This window comes from Chiloscyllium plagiosum, unplaced genomic scaffold, assembly GCF_037043375.1.
Source record: "Chiloscyllium plagiosum isolate Xiang-an unplaced genomic scaffold, Cpla_swu_hap1 HiC_scaffold_42, whole genome shotgun sequence".
Classification (NCBI taxonomy): domain Eukaryota; kingdom Metazoa; phylum Chordata; class Chondrichthyes; order Orectolobiformes; family Hemiscylliidae; genus Chiloscyllium; species Chiloscyllium plagiosum.
This window is the reverse complement of record NW_028270180.1, coordinates 9468009-9493518: the sequence shown is the minus strand read 5'-3', so window position 1 is coordinate 9493518 and position 25510 is coordinate 9468009. Positions and strand designations below refer to the sequence as shown.

At 44.2% G+C, this 25510-nt stretch overlaps 1 protein-coding gene across 5 annotated transcripts in view; it reads right to left on the bottom strand.

The window, feature by feature from the left end:
- LOC122542489 (collagen and calcium-binding EGF domain-containing protein 1-like) overlaps positions 1 to 24939 on the bottom strand; it is a 157549-nt gene extending 132610 nt beyond the window's left edge. For 4 of the 5 annotated variants that reach the window (XM_043680263.2, XM_087982191.1, XM_087982190.1 and 1 more), the window contains exons 1-2: positions 24089 to 24939; positions 22865 to 22945 (exon numbers count right to left, since the gene is read on the bottom strand). In XM_043680263.2, the coding sequence (XP_043536198.1) occupies positions 22865 to 22945; positions 24089 to 24192 (185 nt within the window). In that variant the 5' untranslated portion in view covers positions 24193 to 24939. The remainder of the gene's footprint in view (positions 1 to 22864; positions 22946 to 24088) is intronic. The other variant, XM_043680264.2, reaches the window with a different exon arrangement.
- Between the last annotated feature and the right edge of the window lie 571 nt (positions 24940 to 25510).

The following is a 25510-nucleotide window of genomic DNA, read 5'->3' as shown; positions in this document are numbered from 1 at the left end:
GTTGCCTGTATGGGCTTTCTTGTTTGAGATCACATTTAGACATCAAGGTACAAAATTAAAATCCTTGTTTTCATTGGACTGGTGAAAGTAACCATTAGCTGTAATAATGTATTTGGCTCCAATCCATTCCCATTTCACCAAGCTAGGTCAACTGTTCAACTGCTGAATAAGCATCTTTTTTATATAAAAGAACAGCATTGCATATTTGTGAGTGAGTGAGTGAGTGAGTGAGTGAGAGAGAGAGAGAGAGAGAGTGAGAGTGAGAGAGAGAGAGAGAGAGAGAGAGAGAGTCTGTCAATTGATGGATACCCATCATTTTGCCTATTCATCATTCCCACAGGCAAGAATATACAGTATAACCTTGCTGTCCTTATGGAAACACTGTGGCTACAAGATTAGATCAGAGATGAGGAATTCTGCTTCTGTGTGGGACATACACATCAATATGTGTTATTTGTTTCATTAGAAACCCCCCGATACAACATTATGGAAATTCTAAATTGAAGACGACCCTTGGCTATAAAAGCGTAGGTTTTCAAACTACTTGCACACCTGAAGCTAAAGATGCCAGAACACAATTCTGTTCACCACCAGATTTCCAGGTTTCTTTTCGATCAGTGATTAGAGTTCACTGGGACTAACTGTATTCACCTGCTAGGTCATAACTGGGGATTTATTCATATTCATGTATATTAGAGTAGACTGAAAGAGGGGGCATTAGATGAAGGTGAATGATAATGCAATGTGTGACTTCATAAATAAACGCTTATCTGTGTACAACCACACTCCAGTTCTAACCTTTAAAGTGTGGATATTGTAGTCTAGCCATGATAGCTGAATTCAGTTTCTGGATACCTCTGTGAATAAGTTTGTTAGGACTATAACATTGCTGTCTTTATATAAATACTGTGGCTATAAGATTTGATTAGAGACGGGGAATTCTATAGTGGATTTCTTACCTCGTGACTCCTCAGTGTCTATCCATCATCTAAAAGTCAGGTAGGGAGTGTGATGGAATGCACTTACCTGAATGGATGCAGCTTAGAAAACACTCAAGAAGCTCAACACCATCCAAGACAAAGCAACCCACTTGTTTGACATCACATCAGTATTCACCTTCAATATTCAATCCTCCCACCACAATTCTCAGTGGTAAAACTGTGTTTCATCTACAAGATGCACTGGAAAAGCTCGCCAAGACCTGTTCAATAGTGCCTACCAAATCCATGACCCTCATCATCTCAGAGTGCAAGGGTAACAGACATATAGGAACACCACCACCTACAAGTTCCCCTCCAAGCTGCTGACCACTCTGATTTGGAAATATAACACCATTTCTTCACCGTTGCTGGGTCAAAATCCTGGGATGTCCTCTCTGACAGCACTATGGTTGTATCTGCAGAACAAGGACTGCAGTGATTCAAGAAGGCATCTCACCATAAACTTCTGAAAGTGAACTAAAGATAGACATCAAATGCCCACATCCCATCAATTAATAAACAAAAAGGCTTTGTCTTTTGCAAGTTCTGGTTTATTTTGTCTGTCGCAAACTTCGTTAGAGGTTCCGCCAGATAGATAGAATTGAAAAACCACTGCTACAAAGAGATGAGAGGAAATGTTTCACAGCCACAGGGACAAAGGAATTGCACCTCGTGCCCATCTGAATTTGAAAGGTGTTAACCAAGTAAGACTTTTCATGTAAACTAACCCCAAAAGTGTCCAAATTGAAGTATTGGCTCTTGCCTGCTGGTACATGATTTAATTCCTAGTCCTGCCTCTCATTGACAGGTGGGTTGTTCGTTGCTTTGTATCACTGCAGTCTGATAATACAGTACTTTAATAGGATGGGAGTGTTAAAATGGATAACATTTTCTGTAAACAGTTACATCTGATTCCTGCACTGGAGAAGTAACAATGTACAATGGGTGTTATGTTTGAAACATTGTGGTGCTGTGGGGAGTTCTGCAGTAAAAATTACATCTATCCTTTGTCCTTGGGGTGAGATAGTTAACTGAAAGCCCTTTACAATCAATGAGGTATTTTTGTACATCCTGAGGTTGTGAAATATACGAGATAAATGCAAGTCGTTTTCTATGTAATAGAGTTGTTACACTATAGGAATGAGGGCTTGTTTAAGAACAGTCTAAGAATAAAGGGTAAACCATTCAGGACTGAGAGGAGGAAGAATTTCTTTACTCAGAGAATGTGGGGAATTCTCTCCCACAGGAAGCTGTTGGGGCCAGTTCGTTCGATATATTCAAGAGGGAGTTGATGTGGCTCTTGTGGCTAAAGGGATCAAGGGATATGGAGAGAAAGCAGAAGTGGGATCTAAAATCTAAATTTGGGTGGCACGGTGGCACAGTGGTTAGCACTGCTGCCTCACAGCGCCAGAGACCCGGGTTCAATTCCCGCCTCAGGCGACTGACTGACTGTGTGGAGTTTGCACATTCTCCCCGTGTCTGCATGGGTTTCGTCCGGGTGCTCCGGTTTCCTCCCACAGTCGAAAGATGTGCAGGTCAGGTGAATTGGCCATGCTAAATTGCCCGTAGCCTTAGGTAAGGGGTACATGTAAGGGTGGGTTGCGCTTCGGCGGGGAGGTGTGGACTTGTTGGGCCGAAGGGCCTGTTTCCACACTGTAAGTAATCTAATCTAATCTAATCTAAAAAAAAAATTGCATGATCAGCCATGGTGGGGCAGGCTTAAAGGGCCGAATGGCCTACTTCTGCACCTATTTTCTTTATTTCTATGTTTAAAGATATACCGTTTTCAATGCTGAAGTATACTAATGACTCTGCACTGGTCTCTAATCATGCCCTTCTGTTTTTTATACTGTAGTTCTTGGGTCAATGTGGATGTCATATGCCACAAATACAAAAGCTGTGATATATCTGCAACGACCAGATAATACATGCTATTAAAGAGCAGATGGTAAAAAAATATTCTGCACTGCAAATTGATAAAGATCATCTCCCACTGTTAACAAAATTGTTCTCAACCAACTCTAATGGGGTATTTTGCTCTGAGAGTTTTGCGGGTCATCAGACACTGAAAATGTCAACCTTTTAAACATCTGTGTATTATTAAAAACTGGGACAAGACAGCCAATTTCTGCTCACTTGCTGTGTCTTTTAAGTCAACATTTACCATTCCTATGTCAACATTTCCCATACAGTTTCACTTTGAGCACCAGCACAGATTAGCTGTAGGTTCTGGACATTAGGTGGCACTATGGGGCAGGTTTTTGAAGTCCCTCTTCCAACTCTTATCGCCACCGAGAGTCATTTACTAGGAACAAAATTGGACACCTGCTGAAAAAAGACACCTTTGGTCAAAGGTTTTCAAGCTTCACTCAAATATTTGTAATGACAGTATTCACAGACAGAAAGAACATATACACACTTCGTACCTGTTTCAACGTAACAAAATAAGTGACAACAATTCTGTAGTATATTCCTGGTTTAAATTTAAACAAAGCTTGGCAGTGAACTGTCTGCCATCATCTAAAATGTACATTCTCCCTTGAATTGTCTACTAATCAGAGCCCACTTTCTAACCAATTGGCATTCTCTTTTCATACAGTATAAAACATTCCCCTAGCCCGGGTGTCTCTGGAGAAGGAGTACGCGGTGTCCACCAACACCCTTGAGCTATTCAGGGAGAGGTGGGCACTGCAGGAAGTGGAGTGCATTATTTCCCTGTCCAATTCTACTTTGATTTAACTCCTGCCCTACCCTTCACTGTTTGATCACAGCATTATCCTTTGATGTGAAGGGCACTGCTTGTCACTGGCCACTTGGGTGTTTCCTTTCTTCCTGGTGGTGGGAATTGAATAAAGATTTGTACACCTTATGTCTTTCACTGTGTCCCACACCTGCACACACACAACATGGGTGCTGGGGAGAAAATAAGCACTACCGCAGTTAGGTAGTAAAGAAAAAATTTTTTTTAAAAAACATTCCCCTCTCCATGGGTATTCTTCTGAATGTCACAGAGATGTTCAGCATAGAAAAAGACCTTTCGGTCCAACTCATCCATGCTGACCAGATATCCTAACCTGATATAGTCCCATTTGCCAGCACTTGACTCATACCCCTCTCAACCCTTCCTATTCATATACCAATCCATACATACAAGACAAAAGCTTCAACAAATACTCTCCAACACTCTGTCATGACCATTAGAAATAGAGGGCGGAATCTAATATAGTTTTTTTCAAAGTGCGAGTTGCGTCCAGTTTTCTGGAAAGATTTTCACAAGGCCTAATGGAATTTCTCAGTGTCACTACCTGTCCTGCCCACAGCAACCCTCGTGTCCAATTCTAGCTCCATCTTACCATGCACTGTTCCCAGAACAACTCGCCACTCACCAGATATCCACCAGAGGATCAGCCTCCCTTGTACCTGCGCCATCTTTGAAGGGTCTCTGTAGACCCAGATTAGAGTTGGCAGTCACTGGCAGGATAGTGGCATTCCAGCCACAAAGCTATGCTGCCCACATCACATAACCGCAGAACTGGTGTTCCCTCACACGTACAACCCCAGTCTTTCTTCATTCATCTATGGGATGTGGGCATCACTGGTGGGTGATCAATTATTGCCTATCCCTAATTGCCCTTGAGACGATGGTGTTGAGCTGGCCTTTTGAACTGTTGACCCACAGTGCTGTTTGAGAGGGAAATCCAGGATTCTGACTTAGCAACACTGAAGGAACGCAATGTATTTCCAAGTCAGGATGGTGAGTGGCTTGGAAGGGAACTTGCAGGTGGTGGTAATCCCATGTATCGCTGCCCTTGTCCTTCTAGATGGAAGTGGTCATAAGTTTGGAAGGTGCTGTCTAAGGATCTTTGGTGAATCTGCAGTGCATCCTGTAGATAGTGCACATTGCTGCTACTGAGCGTCGGTGGTGGAGGCTGTGGGTGTGGTGTCAGCCTGGTGGATTGCTTTTGTCCAAATGATGTTAAGCTTCTTGATTGTTGTTGGTGCTGCACTCATCCAGGCAAGTGGGGCATGTTCTGTCACACCCCAGACTTGAGCCTTGGAAGTGGTGGACAAGCTTCAGGGAGTTGGGGGTGAGTTATTTGCTGCAGGATTTCTAGCTTCTGTCCTGCACTTGTAGCCTCACCCTAGTTGTTGTTTAACCACCAGACGGCACAATCTATGTCCTTAGATACATCCTGTCTCTTGTCCAGTTGGGTACATCACATTCGGAGAGCAATCAAACACGTCCAAACATGAGCTTCTGTTGACAGCCAGCAAAAGAGAACACAAAGGAAATGGATACAGGTTGCAGTTTGCTCTCACAATGCCAACCAAACACTGGCATCTTGACCCAGACAGTCCATGATGGTCCTCTGCATCCAGCTTCCATCTGGTTGTTAGTCGGGCCAGGTCCTGTCGACCTAGTAACATCAGCTGATCAGCTGAGCTGTCATCCGTGAGGAGTACCTCCTCCGGTCACTGTCCACAGCCTTCACCTGGGAAGATTACTCCCTATCACCTGGCTCCTCGATTCAATCACCTCATCTTGACGTCTACTCCAATTGTGTGGAGCACAGTGGGCGGCACGGTGGCACAGTAGTTAGCACTGCAGCCTCACAGCGCCAGAGACCCAGGTTCAATTCCTGCCTCAGGCAACTGTCTGTGTGGAGATTGCACATTCTCCCTGAGTCTGCGTGGGTTTCCTCCGGGTGCTCCGGTTTCCTCCCACAATCCAAAAATGAGCAGGTTAGGTGAATTAGCCATGCTAAATTGCCTGTAATGTTAGGTGAAGGGATAAATGTAGGGGAATGGGTCTGGGTGGGTTGCTGTTCAGAGAGTCGGTGTGGACTTGTTGGGCCGAAGGGCCTGTTTCCACATTGTAAGTAATTAATCTAATCTAAGAACAGTGCTCTAAGATGGTGCAGCAAAATCTGTCTGGACCAGACTGCAGGGCATCACCTAGACTGGTCCAGGTTGCAGAACCAGAACTACAGCAGTCCCACCACCTGCTCCACCATGACCCTGGTCACTTGGTGAGTGACCAACACATTTCATTGAAAAGGGAGTGCCTGCTAGGCTTTATCTGCCTAACCACCCCACAGCCACATAAACCATTCCCTTCGCATTGCGCTTATTTGAACCCATCCTCAAGTTTACATGATGCAGCGGTGTTTCCCTAGGAAGTTGACCAAGTGATCGGGGCTTTTGAACCAGCATTCCTCAAAGGCATCTGGATGGGTATATGAATAGGAAAGGTTCGGATGGATATGGGCCGGGTGCTGGCAGGCGGGACTAGATTGGGTTGAGAATATCTGGTCGGAGTGGACAAGTTGGACTGAACGATCTGTTTCCATGCTGTACATCTCTATGACTCGAAGTCAGTTATTGCTGCTAATGTCTGCATCACTGCGATGACAATATTTTGCTAGCACCAATTGCCATTGACCAATGTTTGACACAGCTTTATGTTCATTTTGCATGCATTATGTATGTGCAAAGAAAGGTTTGCAAATGCTTCTTTAGCTGTACAGGGTCCTGGTGAGACCACACCTGGAGTACTGCGTGCAGTTCTGGTCTCCAAATTTGAGGAAAGACATTCTGGCTATTGAGGGAGTGCAGCGTAGGTTCACGAGGTCAATTCCTGGAATGACGGGATTACCTTACACTGAAAGACTGAAGCAACTGGGCTTGTATACCCTTGAGTTTAGAAGACTGAGAGGGGATCTGATTGAGACGTATAAGATTATGAAAGAATTGGACACTTTGGCAGCAGGAAACATGTTTCCGCTGATGGGTGAGTGCCAAACCAGAGGACACAGCTTAAAAATATGGGGTAGACCATTTAGGACAGAGATTAGGAGAAAAATTCTTCACCCAGAGAGTGGTGGCTGTGTGGAATGCTCTGCCCCAGAGGGCAGTGGAGGCCCAGTCTCTGGATTCATTTAAGAAAGAGTTGGATAGAGCTCTCAAAGATAGTGGAATCAAGGGTTATGGAGATAAGGCAGGAACAGGATACTGATTAGGAATGATCAGCCATGATCATGTTGAATGGCAGTGCAGGCTCGCAGGGCTGAATGGCCTACTTCTGCATCTATTGTCTATTGAAACGTAGCTGGACTTTACAAACCCATGATGTCCTGGTGCCCGGCAGATGTGGATCCAGCGATTTTACCAGCAAATGACATTGACTGCACTACCCTGTGTTGTCTGAGCCATTTTCAGTTGCATTGAGCATCTAGAGAATGACATGTAATGGCTGGGGACATAGCTTGTGGGCAGCATAGTGGCACAGTGGTTAGCACCTCACAACACAGGGAACCCAAGTTTGATTCCACCCTCAGCTGACTGTGTGGAGTTTGCACATATTCCCCATTCTGCATGGGTTTCCACCAGGTGCTTTTGTCTCCTCCCACAAGTGAAAGGTATGCAAGTTAGGTGAATTGGCTGTGCTAAATTGCCCATAGTTTTCAGGGATGTGCAGGCTAAGTGGATTGTCCATGGGAGATGTGGGATACAGGGATGATGTGGGTCTGGAAGGTATGTTCGTTGGTGGGTCGGTGTGGACCTAATGGGCTGAATGGCCTACTTTCCTACTGTAGGGATCCTATGAACACCAGGCCTGCCTGACCTCCAAGTGCCACACTCCTCCAGCTCTCCCTCTGTTAAAGTATCCGAAGATGCAACAGCAGTATTGTCATACAATAACACGGAAGGAAATTTTGAGACAGGTATCCAAAAGCTCAGTTAATGATTTAGGCTTTAAAAGGACCATCTTAAATGAGGTGAATTGTGGAGGAGGAGAGGCTTAGGGAGGGAATACTAGAACGTACACAGCTGAAGACATGGCTGACCCAAAGGGCTGGTGTAGAAAATTGGGAATGCCCCATGGTTGGGGAGAGGAGGGGGAGCAGTATTTGTGGACGGTGTGAGAAGATTGCCAAGATGAGTAGATGGAGGGATTTCAAATTGTGTCCCCACGACATTCGGCCTGTGAGCCCCTGGATTACCTCAGGTCAATTCCACTGCATTCCTGTAACTCGGAAACAAAGGACTCAATCTTAATCCTCTTTGCTAATGCTAATGTGAAGACTTGACCTCTCGATCCTATTGAAACAAATTTGTCTGATCTTTGCCAACTGGCCTCCTGATGCTGGTACATTTTCCCTGAATCAACTGATTATAATCCTGAATGATTACATATGTCAACCTTAACTCTCAGGCTGGGGGATTAAGGATGCTGGGGAGGAGATTAGGAGGTTGTGTTTTCATTGATGGATTCTAAGGATAATATTAGCAGAATTGAAAATTTAATTGGAGGTATCAGCTCCCTGTTTTTTTCTGAGGAAATGGGGACTTTTCAGATCCAGCCTTCCTGTATTGATAAAAAGTGTGTTCCAATAGTTTTCTTGTTAACCAACTCCTGCTGCTTCTTCAATGGACAATTAGTTAAACATGAAACAGTCCGAGTTACACAAATGCACAATATTAGTCCTGTTTATTCTGGTGTTTCCTGATCACTTTCTATTAAAGACATCCTTTCATTAATCATGTAATAAAACAAAAGAACTGCAGATCTGAGACTAACAAAGAGAACACTGGAGAAACTCAGCAGGTCAGGCAGCATCTGTGGAGAGAGAAACAGAGTTAATGTTTCAAGTCCAGTGACCCTTCTTCAGAACTGATAGTTGCTAGGAAAAGGTAGGCATTTATGCTGATGACAGGGAAATGGCAGGGGGAAGGTGGGGGGAGGCGAAGATAAAGCAGATAGGTGGAGAGGAAGAAAGTTAGGCAGAGAAAGGGATGGTTGATAGTAAGCCTGAGGATTGGGATGATGAGAAGGTAAAAATGGGCTGGATGTGCTGAAAGCAGTCAAGATTAGAGTAGTGCTGGAAAAGCACAGCAGGTCAGGCAGCATCCGAGGAGCAGGAAAATCAACGTTTCAGGCAAAAGCCCTTCCTGTGCTTTTCCAGCTCTAATCTTGACTCTAATCTCCAGCATCTGCAGTACCCACTTTCGCCTGGGCTGAAAGCAGCCTACATCGTGACAGGACCTGGGGCACGAGACTGGGTAAAGCATTGTAGCTGGCTTGAAACAGAGATATTGGTCAGGGAACATGGTGACGTGTTGAAGTGACAGGCAAACAGGAAGCTCAGGGTCATTTTTATGGACAGAATGTGGATGTTCTGTAAAGCAGTCACTCAGTGTACAGGAGACCAGATTGTGAGCAGCGAATAGAGTAGACTAGATTGAGTGAAGTGCAGATAAATCTCTGCTTCACCTGGAAGGTGTGTCTGGGGCCTTGGATAGTAAAAGGGAGAGTTAAACTGGCAGGGGTTATACCTTCTACGATGCACAGGAAGGTGCCTTGGGGGTATGCTTAGCTGTTGGGAATGGAGGAAGAGTGGACCAGGGTGTCCTGGAAGGAACAGTTCCTGTGAAATGCTGACAAAGGAGGGAAGGAGAGGGATATATCTGTCTGGTGGTGGCCTCACGCTAGAGGTGGTATGAGCCTTTTATGAATTATTCTTTCATAGGATGCAGGTGTTGCTGGCAAGGCCAACATTTCTTGCCCAGCCCTAATTGCCCTTGAACTGGTGCTTTGTAGGCATTTTCAGAGGGCAATTAAGTATAACCACATTGCTGTTAGATCTGGAATCACAGGCAAACCAGAGAGGGTAGGAGTGGCAGATTTCCTTCCCTAAACTAAACCATTATTTTACAATAATAAATCATCACTATTACTGAGACTAGCTTTAATTCCTGATTATGTTTTAATTAATTGGTTCCATTTAAATTCCACAAGTTGACATGGTAGGATTCGAACACATGTCCACAAACTATTAGACCAGGCCTCTGGACTAGTCCACCTCCCATATGGGAAGCCCATTTTGGCTTTAGTATTTAGTCTTAGAAGAGAAAACAAAAAGCGAATGTTACTAATTTCAATTGGAATCCATCAACCTTTAATGGAAAATGTCTAATGGAAGACACCCATACATAGTTCAATTGGATGCCACCAGTCAGTATCTGGTCTTAATGATTATTTGTGGATCTGTAGCCAGTAACATTTACCACAGTGGATAAAGGGGACTGGGGGGGAAAAAAAAACAAGGTTTAAATGGTATTTCAGTGCACTGCATCATGATAGGATTTACGCTAATTTTCCTTGCCACGCAAATTGCTTCATCAGTATCCCGGAGTCAGAAGTTTGTGGTTCCAAACCCTTCTTCAGACGTTGAACTCAAACCCAAGGCTGACACTGTGGTGCATTAGTGTGAGGATATTGCTCATCAATAGGGACATCTGTTGGGCACAATGCCAAACCAAAACAGAGTAACATTGTGGTTATACTACTGGACTTGTAATCCAGGGAACCCAGATCAATACGCGGAGATACAGTATCAAGTCCCACCTCAACAGGTGGAATCGTTTAATAAACCTCTTTGTTCAGAAACTCAGTTTTGTTTTAAAATTAGCTGTGCGACAGTGAAACTGTATAATCGTTGTTAAAAAACACTCTCGTTCACTGATGTCCTAGAGAGAAGGAAATCTGCCAAAATCACCTGGTCTGTGATAGATCTCCTCTGCACCTTCACCACAACATTGTAGTTAGATCTTAAGGGAATTAACATTTCCTGCATGGAGCTTGATACACCATTCCTACATCAGTAAATTGGAAACAGAAGACAGAGTAGTCTGCAGGATTAAGGCACATGGTCAGTGAGTGTACTGGCTCCCAAAGCCCCACTGCATACTTCCAACAGCGACCATTCTGAGTAGGACATTTCTCAAGACTCTTCCTAATATCAGGAGGAGAAAATTCTTGAGCACCAAATGACATTCCCTCACCTTGACCAGCACCAAAACTATCCAACGCAAATACCAATGTAGAAGGAGCCATTCTTGTGCTTCATCTAATGATGGAAGGATATTTAAAAGGTTACAGTTTCATTTGAAGTGCAAGAATTAAGAAGTTAGAATGATGATAAAGAAAGTGGGCGGCACGGTGGCACAGTGGTTAGCACTGCTGCCTCACAGCGCCAGAGACCTGGGTTCAATTCCTGCCTCAGGCAACTGTCTGTGTGGAGTTTGCACATTCTCGCCATGTCTGCGTGGGTTTCCTCCGGGTGCTCCAATTTCCTCCTCCAGTCCAAAACTGTGCAGGTTAGGTGTATTGGCCATGCTAAATTGCCTGTAGTGTTAGGTGAAGGGGTAAATGTAGGGGAATGAGTCTGGGTGGGTTGCTCTTCAGAGGGTCGGTGTGGACTTGTTGGGCCGAAGGGCCTGTTTCCACACTAAGTAATCTAATCTTAAAAAAAAAATTGCCACGCTGTTTCTCACCACCTCAGGAAGCTCCAAAAGTGTTGTACCACTGATTTTAAATTGCAATGTATTGCAGGAAATATGGCAGCCAACTAGCACACAGTAAACTCCCATAAACAGTAATGTGCCCACAGTTAAATCTACAAAAAGTTAGTGTATGTCACTTAGCATGACAATATCAATTGCATAGTTGTACACTTGAACTAGAAGGCATAGCCTCAAAACGAGGAGGAGCAGATTTCGGACTGAGTTGAGAAGGAACTTCTTTAACCAAAGGGTTGTGAATCTGTGGAATTCCCTGCCCAGTCAGTCAATCAGTTGAGGCTACCTCGTTGAGGGTTTGTGAGACAAAGATAAATAGATTTTGAACAGTAAATGAATTAAGGGTTACGGTGAGAGGGCGGGTGAGTGGAGCTGAGTCCATGAAAAGATCAGCCACGATCTTATTGAATGGCAGAGCAGGCTCAGAGGTCAGATGGCCGACTCCTGCCCCTAGTTCTTACGTTCGTATGTCCTTAAGACCTGTGTAGATTATAGGATTTCAAACCGGATGTAGTCCACAGGACAATTCCAACGGTTAAAAGAAAAACACAAGTTGTTAAATTTTATTTTAAGCTTACCAACACACTGTCCCTACTGCTCAATGCTACTATATATTAAAAAAAACTTCAGTATGATTCACTGTCACCTGGAAGTCACACTGCAGGGTCCCCAGGAGCAGTATTAATATCATGGAAGGGATTCCCTGGGAACTTAACAGTGAGTCCCAGTGCAGAATGATTGAAAACCACTGCTACACAAGGCAGTGAAACTAATGAACTGCAGCCCCATAGAATGAATGAGACAGGAAGCAAAGAAACAATGGTATGGCTTCATTAATTGGCATTAGTCCACCCATTCCAGAATAAACAAAAGCCAGTTTTACACTACTGCAAGTGCAGAAGAACAGTCGTATCAGACTTGAAACAATAATGGATTTTGTCTCCACAGATGCTGCCAGACCTATTCAGTTTATCCAGCACTTTGTTTTTATTCCAGTTTTAGATCAGCATTTTTCTGTGGCATGGAATGACACTGAGCATAGCGTACAGTGTCATTCAACTCAAGTTGTCTATGCAGGTATTTCTGCTCCACTGAACATTTCTCCCATTTTATTTTATCCAATCTTTCTTCAGGCATTAGTGCACACAGCACAGTCTTATATTTTATCCTTTCATGTATGCACGTAGCATGCTTCGCGAGAGATCTGAGTAATAAATGAACCGTTAGGTATTTCATTTCCAATCTTCTCTGTAAAATAAGTTCTCTGCCAATTGTCTGACTTGTTTGAAGTTGGTTTCTGCTCTCATCAGCTGTTTGATCTTCCAGCAGTAAAAGCAATTGTATTTATCATCAGAAAAGGTGTAATTGCCCTCTGTATAATCCACACTGCACAAACCATTAGATTATTTCTGACAAGTGCATAATTATGTTGCAATTTGTTACACAGATTATCATGCCTTAAAAAGTTCTACCACTGCAATTTATGTTTTTTTTTTAGAAATGAAAGACGAGGTAGGAAGAGCAGCAACTCTGCCGAGTCTGTGAATGAACAAATCAATCCACGCAAGCAAAAGGAAGGGGGTGTCAGAAAGTCCATTTGTGACTCCCAGGACAAAGGAAAGATAACTTTCATTTCCACAGTACCTTTTGTGTTCTCTGAATGTTTCATGTTACAGCCAAGAAAGTACATTTAAGGCATAGGCACTGTTGTAATCTCTAAACATCACAGACAATTTACACACAGCAAACACCCATATACAGCACTGAGACAATGGCCAGATAATATTTCCTCGCTGATGAATGTTAACCAGGACAGAGGCCAAATTCCTCTGGTCTTCTTCAGAGCAGTACCATAGAACTTTTTATATTAATCGGAGAGAACAGATGTAACATCAATTTCCACATCACAACTGAAAGACAGCACTTCTGACTTTGCAGCACTCCCTCAGCGTCAGCCTGAATTCTGCTTTCACGTCTCCTGAGTGGAACCCTAGCTCATAGCTTTTTGAATCAGCGGTACGAGGACCACTCACTAACCAGACCAACATGCCTTGCATCTGACCAACAGGCCATCAGTTCCATTCCTCTCTCCACCGACGCTGCCAGGGCTGCTGGGTACTTGCAGTGTTTTCTGTTCACAGTTTAGATATCAAGGTTTAGCCGAACCTTCCTTTCAATTTGGGTTGGAATGTCACATTGCATCATGTGGATGCTGCAGGAGCATTTACCAATTTTTAATTTTCATCAGTGGGATCGTCTAAATATTTCAGACAATGGCTATCTTAAAAGTCTAAAGTTGAACTTGCAAAATTTATTGACATGAGCAGTTTATACTTCCCTATCATGCTATTATGCCAATGTTCTGTTGGCAGGCTACACTAAATGGCTACCGTTGATCAGCTGCGAGAGGCTGGACACGTCACCGGCAAGACTGACTTGAGACTCCCTGAGCAGGTGCTCTACTCCCAGCTCTGAAACGGCAGGCCTGCCCCAGGTGAGACAGAGGAAGTGCCTCAGGGATATCCTCAAGGCCTCACTGGGGAAGTGCGACATTCCCACAGACACCTGGGAATCACTGGCCCCAGACTGTCCCAAAGTGGGGGAGGAGCATCCGGGAAGGCATTGAGCATTTTGCAACTTGCCATCGGGAAAAAGCAATAGCTGGAGGAAAACAGCGAAAGGAGTGCGCTTCACACCAACGCCCCACCCACCCCCTTCCCACAACTACCTTCTGCCCCCAGTGTAACAGAGCCTGCAGTAGCCACATCGGTTTGTACAGCCACCTCCAGACTCACTCAGAGTGGGAGAGAGTCTACAAGGGACTTCCAATGATGACTAATTGGTACTTTGATTGATCCCACTACTCCCAGAACTAATCTCAGTGCTTCTCACAATACCCCCGGTTTCCTCCTACAGTCCAAAGATGCGCAGGTCAGGTGAATTGGCCATACTAAATTGCCCATAGTGTTAGGCGCATCATTCAGAGGGAAATGGGTCTGGGTGGGTTACTCTTTGGAGGGCTGGTGTGGACTCGTTGGGCCGACGGGCCTGTTTCCACACTGTAGGGAATCTAATCTAATCTAATCTAAACCGTAAAAGGTACTGATAATGGATTTAAAATCATCTTCAAAACAGTTCGTTATAATTGGTTTGCACTATGTAGTTAGATTAAGAAGTGCCAAAGACTATATTAAATGTAATGAATATAAGTAAATTACAGGACACTAATTCTACTCAGAAATCCAATGATATGATTTGTCAAAAAGCAAGCCCAAGTATCTTACAATTCTCATCTGAATGCCAAGACGATTACTAATTTAAATTAACCACCAGTTAGTTGTTCAGAGTTGCACATACAAGAGAGTGGATTGTTTGCAAAATGATTTTGTTACAGTAGAGTGTAGCCTGGACTCCAATTCTTTGTTCTGGGATTATCAGATACTGTTCAGTATTGTTACTAGGATTTCCCCCAAACCTAGAAACAGGTTTTTGGAAGGTTCTTGCAGCTGCACTGTAGGGGACACACACGAGTTTCAGAGAGGTTGATTTTGGAATTCTCATTGGAAAATTGATTTCAACCATGTCCTTGTTATTGTGTCTGGAAAAATCATTTTGAACATAGTCCTCAGATGAAGCACAATTTGTCACTTGTATTGGTAGAATTGCAAGATGATGAATTAAAAATAGCCTATACAAAATTGTATAATGTATTAATTTAAGCATCTCTTCCTTCTGTATTCTGCACAAGGAATGTACAAAATCAAACTGATTTCCCTCTAGTTAGTCCTAACGAATATACGCAAAACAGACACATTCTGCTCTCTAAGTCATTCCAGTGATAAAGTCAAGATACTCTGTGACATGATCTCTTATACTAACTCTTCGTCCTGGACATTTAAATTATGGAGTCGAGTGTCATCAGGAATTATGTTTATGCCCGAAACGTCAATTCTCCTCCTTCTCGGCTGCTGCCTGACCCGCTGCGCTTTTCCAGCACCACACTCTCGACTCTGATCTCCAGCATCTGCAGTCCTCACTTTCTCCATATAAACTATGGAGCCACTTAACTTCCTCAGATCTTTTTAGCGTACAACACACTGTACACGGCTTCTGATTTACCTCGATAACTTTAACTTTGTGACATCCTGCTCTGTGAGCATTGACCCTTCACCCCGAATGGCAAGCACAACAATAGCTGTCAATGAATTATATGATTCCAATTGGGAGGGCTCCAGCTATTAGCAACATGTATTGGTTTGCTGGACCCAGGGGTAGGAACAGTCATTATTGATTAGATTCCCTACAATATGGAAACATGCCCTTCGGCCCAACAGGTCCACACCAACCCTCCGAAGAGTAACCCATCCAGACCCATTTCCCTACCCTATATTTACCCCTGACTAATGCACCTAAAACTATGGGCAGCTTATCATAGCCAATTCACCTGACCTGCACATCTTTGGATTGTGGGAGGAAACCAGAGCATCCGGAGGAAACCCCCGCAGTCACAGGGAGAATGTGCAAACTCCACGCAGTCGCCCAAGGCAGGAATTAAACCCGGGTCCCTGGCACTGTGAGGCAACAGTGCTAACCACTGAGCCACCGTGCCGCCCCATGTATTAGTTACAAGTAGACATAGAGCCTTGATATTCTTGATAAATGCCACAAATGCTGACTACTTAGTTTGTTGTTGACATTCTTGCTAAACCATTAGGATAACCAAAGACCCCCCCAGAACTCTATTGCATAAATTATAAGAAATGGTAGCCCCAAATAGTGAGAAATCACTCTCAGTGCAAAGTCTATTATGTATTTTCATAGCTTCAAAACCCAGAGTAGTTCCGTCCTGATTCTTCATATCAGTTTTAGCTCAATGGATAGCACACTTGCCTCTGATTCAGAAGGTGAGGGATTCAAGCCCCACATAAGAGGCTTGAGTAGGTAATCTAAAGAGCCCAGTGCAGTAGCGAGGGAATGTTGCTAAGTCAGAAATGCCGTCTTTATGATGATATGTTAAACAATGGCTCTCTCAGCTGGGGGGAAAAAAAACACCATGTCACTATTTCAAAGAAAATGCATCATGTTGTTGTCCTATACTCATCTCCCAACCAACATGAATAGAACAGATCTTCTGACCTTTATCACACTACTAAAGGATCTTACTTTGCTGTTGTATTTCCAACATTACAACATTAGAACAGCAAAGTGGTTAGCACTGCTGCCTCACAGTGCCAGAGACCCGGGTTCAATTCCTGCCTCAGGCAATTGTGTGTGGAGTTTGTACAATCTCGCAGTATCTGCATGGGTTTTCTCTGGGTGCTCCAGTTTCCTCCCAAAGATGTGCAGGTTAGGTGAATTGGCCATGCTAAATTGCCCGTAGTGTTAGGTGAAGGAGTAAATGTAGGGGAATGGGTCTGGGTGTTTTGCCCTTTGGAGGGTCAGTGTGGACTTGTTGGTCCGAAGTGCCTGTTTCTACACTGTAAGTAAACTAATCTAATCAGCATTGGCTACTCTATAAAAATAAAGTACTTCATTGGCTATAAAGTGTTTTAGGAAGTCTCAAGCGCACAAAAAAAAAGACTGAACTGTAAATCTTTCTTCATTTGAACAAACTTCAGTTCTGGGAGCAGCTTCTCAAATTCCAACCTACAAAAGCAGATTGTTTAAATTTCTCATCATTCCCCAATAGTACACTCCATGCTACCCATGATAAATCAAATAGACCAGAATTGTAATCTCTGGATAATTTTAATTTTTAAATGACAAACATAGCATGCTTCACAACCTCAGGAGGAGGCTATTTTCCTCATAGAACAAAACAGTACCTGATTTGCTCCACTCAGTCATACTATGATAGTGAAGCTTTCCAAAGAATGGAACCATCAAAGTGTTCACCTCATCTAATTCTTTCATTGATTATCTTAAATGTTTTAAGGACTGAAATTCAGAAAGAAGGCTATTAAAACAATCATCTGAGTCCCAAAGCCTTTGAGCTGTTAAATTGCCTTTCAGAACAGTAGTAACATCCCCAGTTTTTCAGTCTAGTTATCTTCCAGTGTTGCAGCAGATAACTATTACAGTTGGAAAGTGCCTGGAGCAGACTGATAGCCTGGCCACCTATGGATAAAGAGATAGCTAAAGGAGCCTTATCTCTCATTCAGATTATTGAAGACTTGCAGATCAAAGTTTAGTGCAAATTTGCAAGCCCATGACACGGAATCATCCTTGCAATAAGGGACAGGCACCAGGCAGCTCATGCCATAAATCAGCATTATTTACAATTTCCTGGCAATGTGCCTTGGGGTAGGACATGACACACTGCGACAGCAGTGGGCTAGCTTGAGTCTGGAACAAAATTAAATCAGTGAATGCGTAGGTGGCAACAACAGGAGAGTGGGATTAGTTTACTTTGTTCAAAGGAACTGTCACAGGGTGATGGTTGATAACCCCCTCCCTGCAGTTATTATTCCATGATTCTATCTAGTTGAAGCAAATCAAAACTTTTCATGTCCTAAATTTCTTAAATAAGTCAAATACTTATTAATATTAGATCATCATCGAATAGGTAAGATCACCAATCTTTGTAATGGGAATAAGATATACTTTATGATCACTACTTTTTCTTTCAAGGGAATCAATTCTTCGTGTTTGGAAATGACACTGACAAAGAGATTCCCCCGTTCCCTCATGTCAGTATCTCTGATAATCTGCACCACTACCACTGCACTCCTGTTGGAAGCTCAGTGCTTGGTAGACTCAGGAGACACCCCATCACACTCCAAGCAGTTTCACCCTGGGAAGCTAACACAGGGACTGTGTTGGAAGAGAAAGTAACAACTGTGTACTCTTGTCAGCAAATGCCTCTCAACTTGTTAACAAATTCACCAGTTCAGCTCAAAGCCTCAAAACTAAAAATTGTTTGGTTTTCTTCTCAAGCAGTAGCAGGACTTTGCAATCAATACAAAGGCTATTCTAGGTAGAGGCATGTTGCAAACTAAATATCAATGCACGCACATAGATATACGTCGCTTATCTTATGGTCTTATACAGAAGCCATTTGGCAACAAATTGCAAAATCCTTTCAAGTCTTGCTTCGCAGTACCATAAAAAATTGCCATATATGTACTGCCTCAAGGCTTTCAGACATCATCTCGCTTTACTAAATGTTCTAGATTATTTTCATAAACACTCCAGTCTGTCTGGTGGCAACATGCCCACAGGTAGTCTGTTGAATTTTTTTAAGAATCCCTACAGTGTGGGAACAGGCCCTTCGGCCCAACAAGTCCACACCGACCCTCTGAAGAGTAACTCACCTAGGCCACTCCCCAAATCTGTTGCTGTACATTTTCTCCTGACTGATGCGCCTACACTGAGCACTATGGGTAATTTAGCATGGCCAAATTCACCTAACCTGCACATCTTTGGACTGTGGGAGGAAACCAGAGCACCCAGAGGAAACCCACGTAGACACAGGGAGAATGCGCAAACTTCACACAGACAGTTGCCAGAGGCTGGAATCGAACCCAGGTCCCTGGTGCTGTGAGGCAGCAGTGCTCATCACTGAACCACTGTGCCGCCTCTGAATTGCCAACACCTCTACATTTCCTTCCCATAGAAGCATTACTATCTTAAGTCAGAGTTAAAAACACATAGCCCTGTGATAGTAATTTGTTAGAAAATTTGACAAGTTAAATAGAAGTTTGCTCACACTTGATTAAACAATTAATTAATACAAACTAGCATTAAAGAATAAGATGTTCATCCTGTTAATCAATTCTCAATTCATTAAAATGGGCCAAAGAGGAGAGATTTGTAAAGTAAATTGAAACTATATGCAAAAACCTTTATCTAAAGGCAAACATTGGCCCATAACTGGATATTTAGGAGTATCTATTATATTGAGTGGTTCATATATTGTATACCTTTGCACACTTTTAATGTAATTGTTATACATGATATGTAGACCTACATATTTACAATAGAAAGTGCTAATGTAAACTCATCACACTGATTACACCCTCCTGCCAGAGGCTGACACTGTTTTGCCTAGAATTTCCCAGCAATTCAGAATGTAAAGCAGAGATATTGAGGCTTCTAAATTATTAAACTGAATCATGCACTGGCGATGCACGCTCCTGTGCAACACCATTGGTGATTGACTGGCATTAACAATGTAATTACACAATTTAAGTGAAGTGAATTAACAATAGTATTGTAGCTACATCAACAGGATAAGTTATGGACAGAATGTAGTTTATGAATGTAGATTAGCTGTATGCCCAAAAGTATGTTGTCGAATTGCTATTCTCTCTAAATTTGTGTCACAATACAATCATTATCACAGGTCAGAGAAGTTATAGTAATGGACAAAAATCAGCCAATTGGCAAAGCTGTCCAGTTCTCAAGAAGAGTCATATCATACTCAAAACATCAACTGTTTCTCTTTTCACAGATGCTGCCAGATCTAAGTTTCTCCAGCACTTTGGTTTTTAGTATACTTGTGGAGGGTGATGCATAGCGGCAGATTCAAATCATACGTCCTGGCTTCCATGTCACATTTACCCTGTAACAAGTACGCTGTTGCAAGCCCCTTAGCTATGTCTGCTGTGCAAGTAGAACTCCCATCTTTCTGACAGAAGTTTGGATTCAAGTCCCACCCCTGACACTTAATCAGCTGGTCTAAACAATCCTGATGAAGGATCTTTGACCTGAAAAGTCAACTTCTCCACCTCCTGATGCTGCCTGTCTTATCATGTTCTTCCAGCCTCCTGTTACTCTACTTTATGCTCCAGTGCAGCAACAAAGGACAGCTGCACTGTCAGCGGCGCGGTCTTTCAGCTGAAATATTAAACCAAGGTTTCATCTCAAATGAATGTAAAAAATTCCATGCCATTATTTCAGAGTTGTCCCAGTGCCCTGGGCAATATTAATCCCCAATTTTAAAAAAAGACACAATTCATTTTCACCTGGTCATTTATCACGTTGATATCTGAAGGAGCTTGTTTAAAATTCACTCATGGGACATGAGCATTGATGGCTGGGCCAGTATTTATTGCCCATCCTTAGTTGTTCTTTGCAAAGGTGGTGATGAATTGCCTCTTGGACCACAGGCAGACACACAACATGACTGGGAAGAGTATCAGGACTTTGCCCAGCAATGCTGAAGGAATGGAGATATATTTCCAAGTTGCGATGATGTGCAGCACGGAAGGGAACTTGCAGATGGTAGCAATCCCCAGTATCTACTGTTCTGTCCTTACAGATGGTAGATTTGGATTTGTAAGGTGCTGTCTAAGGATCTTTGGTGAATTGCTACAGTGCACCTTGCAGGTAGTACACTGCTGGTACTGAGCGCGGTGGTGGAGGGGCTGGATCTTTGTGGATGTGGTCACAGTCAAGTGGTTTGTTTGGTCCTAGATGATATCAAGCTGTACTTATTCAGCCAAGTAAGGAGTATTCCATCACACTTCTGACTTGTGCCTTGTAGGTGGTGAACAGGCTTCGGGGAGTCAGGGGGTGAGTTACTCATTACATGATTCCTAGCCTCCTGCTCCAGTATCTACAGTGATCATATTGCTAGCCAAATTCAGCTACTGAGCTTGCTGCATGTGATATTTTACAAATTTGTTGAGGGATGTGGGCTCAACAGGCCTAATTCCTCTGGAGCAGGTAGAGATGAGCTACCTTCTTGAGCCATTGCAGTTCTTGACATCTAGGGGCACCCACAGTGCTGTCAGGGAGGGAGTCCCAGAATTTTGACTCAGCAACAATGAATGAATGACAGTGTGATTCCAAGTCAGGATGGTGAGTGTCTGTTGCATTTCAACAGTGACTTCTTGGCTGCAGAACATTTTGGGAATGGTCTAAGGCAATGTAGATAGATAGAGAGATAGAGATAATATATAGAGATAATATATAGAGATAGAGATAGGGAGAGAGACCTAGAGACCTATTGGAATGTCTAAGGTGTCAGTGTTTCTACCCTGGCTTTGTGGTAGTACTCACACACAGCAGAAGATTCACTAATCTTGGTCTGTACATGGGTGAAAAATCAATTGCTGCCAAGCTGCATCTGAGATAATTTTCAGCGAATTATTGTGGTCCATTTAGGGTGGCATGGTGGCTCAGCAGTTAGCACTGCTGCCTCACAGCACCAGGGCCCCAGGTTCGATTCCAACCTCAGGCAACTGTCTGTGTGGAATTTGCATATTCTCCCCGTGTCTGCTGGGTTTCCTCTGGGTGCTCCGGTTTCCTCCCATAGTCCAAAGATGCGCAAGTCAGGTGAATTGGCTGTGCTAAATTACCCAGAGTGTTAGGTGCATTAGTCAGAGGGAAATGAGTCTGGGTGGGTTACTCTTTGGAGGGTCGGTGTGGATTGGTTCCACACTGTAGGGAATATAATCTAATCCATTAATTTATAAAAAGCCACACACACACAGACACACACAGAAAAGCTCAGCATCTGGAAAGAGATATCAGAGTTAACGTTGCAGGTCACATGACCCTTCCTCAGAACAGGGTTATTAATAATTTTTTTAAAATGCTACGGTCCTACCAGACAATGGAGCTGCTTCCTCATCAGAGAAGCAATTGGTGATGGTTGAACCTGAAGGTCACCGTGCCTCAAGTGAGGGAGAGTTTAAGAAGGAGAATCTTTCATGGCGACCTCAGCCAGTGCAGGAATTGAAACCATGTTGTTGGCATTATTCTAAAATGCAAACCAGCCAACTGAGCTAGCCACCCATCCCAAAATCGATAGAAGGTTTCCATTTGAAGGTAACAAAGGTATCAAACCTCAAAATAAAGGAAAAAAAGCTGAAAATGCCAAGAAATGGGACAGTGCCTGAGTGTGTGTGTGAGAGAGAGAGAGAACGTTCTTAGCAGAGGTCATTAGCCTGAACTCCAGTTCTCTCTCTAGTCTCCAGTATTTTGGATTTCCTGCACCGACAGGTTCTTACAACACTATGTTCAGTCACTGTTTCCAAACCCTGTTGTGTTTTTTTGTGCGATCATCTGATCTCATATTGTAATGAAAGCACAATACTCTGGGTGGTGGAGGTCTGAAATTAAAAACAACTGAACAGTGCTGGAAAAACTCAGCAAATCTGACAGCAAAGAGACAGAGAAAAACAGAGTTAACATTTCGAATCCAATGACCCTTCAACGATTCCAGTAACAAATTTTCTCTCATTCCAAAGCCAAATAACCTGGTGGGACTTTCTGATAAAGTTGTTTTATTCAGCGCCAGAGAGGCGCTTTGTAAATGCAGAGCCGTTGTTGGGAGACTCGTCAAGAAATTATTCTTTCCTTCTAAAGAAAACTCGAAAAGTTAACTCTGTCTCCACAGATGCTACCAGACCTGCTGAGTTTCTCCCACACTTTCTGTTTTCTTTTAAAGTCTGATGCTGAATTCTTTTCATCTGTCATCCAGATGGCATTGGACAACTGCCAGGGCAGGGTCCTCAATTAAATTTTCACCCCTTCCCCCAAAATAAACATTGCTAATGCCAAGTTCTCTTTACCGTAAGCACGTGGACATTTCGCCAGTAGTCTTCCTGCACTGATACTGCAGGGTGATCACATGATTGTCAGGACACGCTTCTCTAATTAAAACAAGATGAGAACATTAGACAGTGGCCGGTCAACAGCGAGTCACATCCAGCCCTCGCACGCACTTCGGTTTCATTGCGAGCCAGCTGGTTTGGCTGACCTCAACCGCTTACTCAGTACCCGCGACGCGTTTTATTCAATTGAGTGCCGCGCAGGCGTTTTGCAAATGCAGAGTTGTTGTTGTGGGGCACTTGTCTGGAATTGATTCCTCTGTTCGGTGCCGGGAGTGTGCAATCTTTCACTCTCTCTCTCTCACACACCAACATGAGTTTGCAAGAATGCCCACATTTCCCACTGTATGCAGGAAACTTTCAGGAGCCCACTCCCCTCCAGGCTCAGGGATTGTCACAGCGCCCAGAGCTGCATCTGACAGCCTCCTGATGTCCTCTGTCCATCTTTCAGAAATGGGAGGGGGCGGCTTGTGAGCTTGGAGTTCAGGCATTCCCTGTAACTTTACAATGCTGAACAATCGGAGAGAGAGAGAGAGAGAGAATGGGGGTCTCTCCCCACACCTGGCCCCCTGAGACCTCATTCTCAATGTGCAGATCCTGACAGAGCCCCACTGTCTCCCAGCGATCCAGGAATGCCTTCATGAGAGATCGGGGGCGGCACGGTGGCTCAGTGGTTAGCACAGCTGCCTCACAGCACCATGGACCCGGGTTCAATTCCTGTCGTGGAGTTTGCACATTCTCCCCGTGTCTGCATGGGTTTCCTCCCACAGTCATCAAAGATGTGCAGGTCAGGTGAATTGGCCATGCTAAATTGCCCATAGTGTTAGGCGCATTAGTCGGGGGAAATGGGTCTGGGTGAGTTGCTCTTCGGAGGGTTTGTGGGGCCGAAGGGCCTGTCGAGAATCTAATCGAATCATCAATCAGTTCTGGAACATCTCCGGAGCAGTTGAAACCTCAATCGCGAGAAACCTATTGGGCTCATTACAGATGTTGTAATGGTGCACATAATCCTTGAAGTCTAAAACCCCACTAGCTGCCTGACGAAGGAGCGGCGCTCCGAAAGCTAGTGCTTCCAAATAAACCTGCTGGCCTCTAACCTGGTGGTGTGTGATCTGTAACTAAAACAATTTTCACATACATAAAGCGCCCCCCCCCCTCGTTTGGAGGCAGTTAATTAACCCTTACCTTTCCAGTTCAGCATCCCAGACAGGCGAGGGGCACATCGGTGACAGCAGGGCAAAGGCCAGGATGATCGGAAAGTATTCTCCACAATTCATGGGTTTGGACATTTGTTTTCAGAAAGACTGCGGCAAAGCGCGCCGCCAGAAAATGTCAAATGTTGCAGCCTTGGGTTCTCGTGAATTGGTCCGGAGGTGTTTGCTGGGCGGTTTTGTTGGCGAATTCGGTCCTTCCCCCCCCCCCCCCCTTCTCAGTGAGAGGAGGTGCGAGGATTGTTGGAATCTGGTTTCTTGAACTCGTCCAAGTCTCACTCTTTCATCTCTCTCTCTCCGTCCCCACTCTTCGTAAGACAAGGTTAACCTAGTAAAGACTGACTGAGTGACAAGGGGGGGGGGGGGGGGGGAAGCGTAGGAAGAATTGACCAGGAGGTCCAGTCTCCGGGGCTCAGGAAGCGAAATGCGCGGAGAGTCCTCGGGTCGAGGATTTGAGAAAGTTTCTTCCCCCCCACCCCTGGAAGCAAAGCAAAGCCTCAGACTCCTTGGCACCGTTTCAGCCTGGTGAAACTGACCACCAGCCACCGGACTGCTCCGAGATTAATTAAACTGGGCGAAAGCAGTCTTCGGGACGGATTGAGACACAGCAGTGAAACTTGTCACAGGCTGATCCACAGGAGTCGAGCACAACTCAGGAAACCGGTTGAGCGAAATGCCCGGAGATTGTAAACAGTTGCATCAATAACTGGTTTCCCTCCCCGGGGAAGACTTGCAGCGGGAGAGAGGGGTTCGCCAGCGAGAAAGAATGACCTCGGATATTTCCAGTCCCTCATCTCCTGGGGATCAGCGCCGGCCCACCTCCCATCTTCATTTGCAGCAACAACTGAGAGATCGCCAGTCCCTCCAGCTCTCAACAACCTGGAAGGCATCTTATCTCGCCGGTTTTAAGTCTCCCCTTGTACCCCGCACTGAACACAACCGGGAGAAAGGGCAGCAAAGAGCAATGAACTCAAAACGAAGACTTGCATTTGCATAGCGCCTTTCAACCACACTGCCCTTCCGATACCCCAAAGCGAACAGAGTACGTTTGAAATGTATTTGGGCGGGGGGTGGTGGAGCCAATTTATGGGCAGCAAGCTGCGCAAACAGCCATGTATCCACAGATAATAGGCTAACAGGAGTAGGCCATTCAGCCCCATCTTGTAGCACCAGAAACTAGCCAACGCACTTGACCGGCGCGAGTGAGACCACAGCTGCCGGCCATCCAATTAGCTCTCATAAAATGGGATATGTCCCTCAGATAGGACTGGATTTTTAAAATTATTCAGTCACAAGGGCATCGCTGGCCAGGCCAGCATTTATTGCCCATCCCTAATTGCCCTGAAGGCAGTTAAGAGTCTGTGGGTCTGGAGCCACATGTAGGCCACACCGGGTA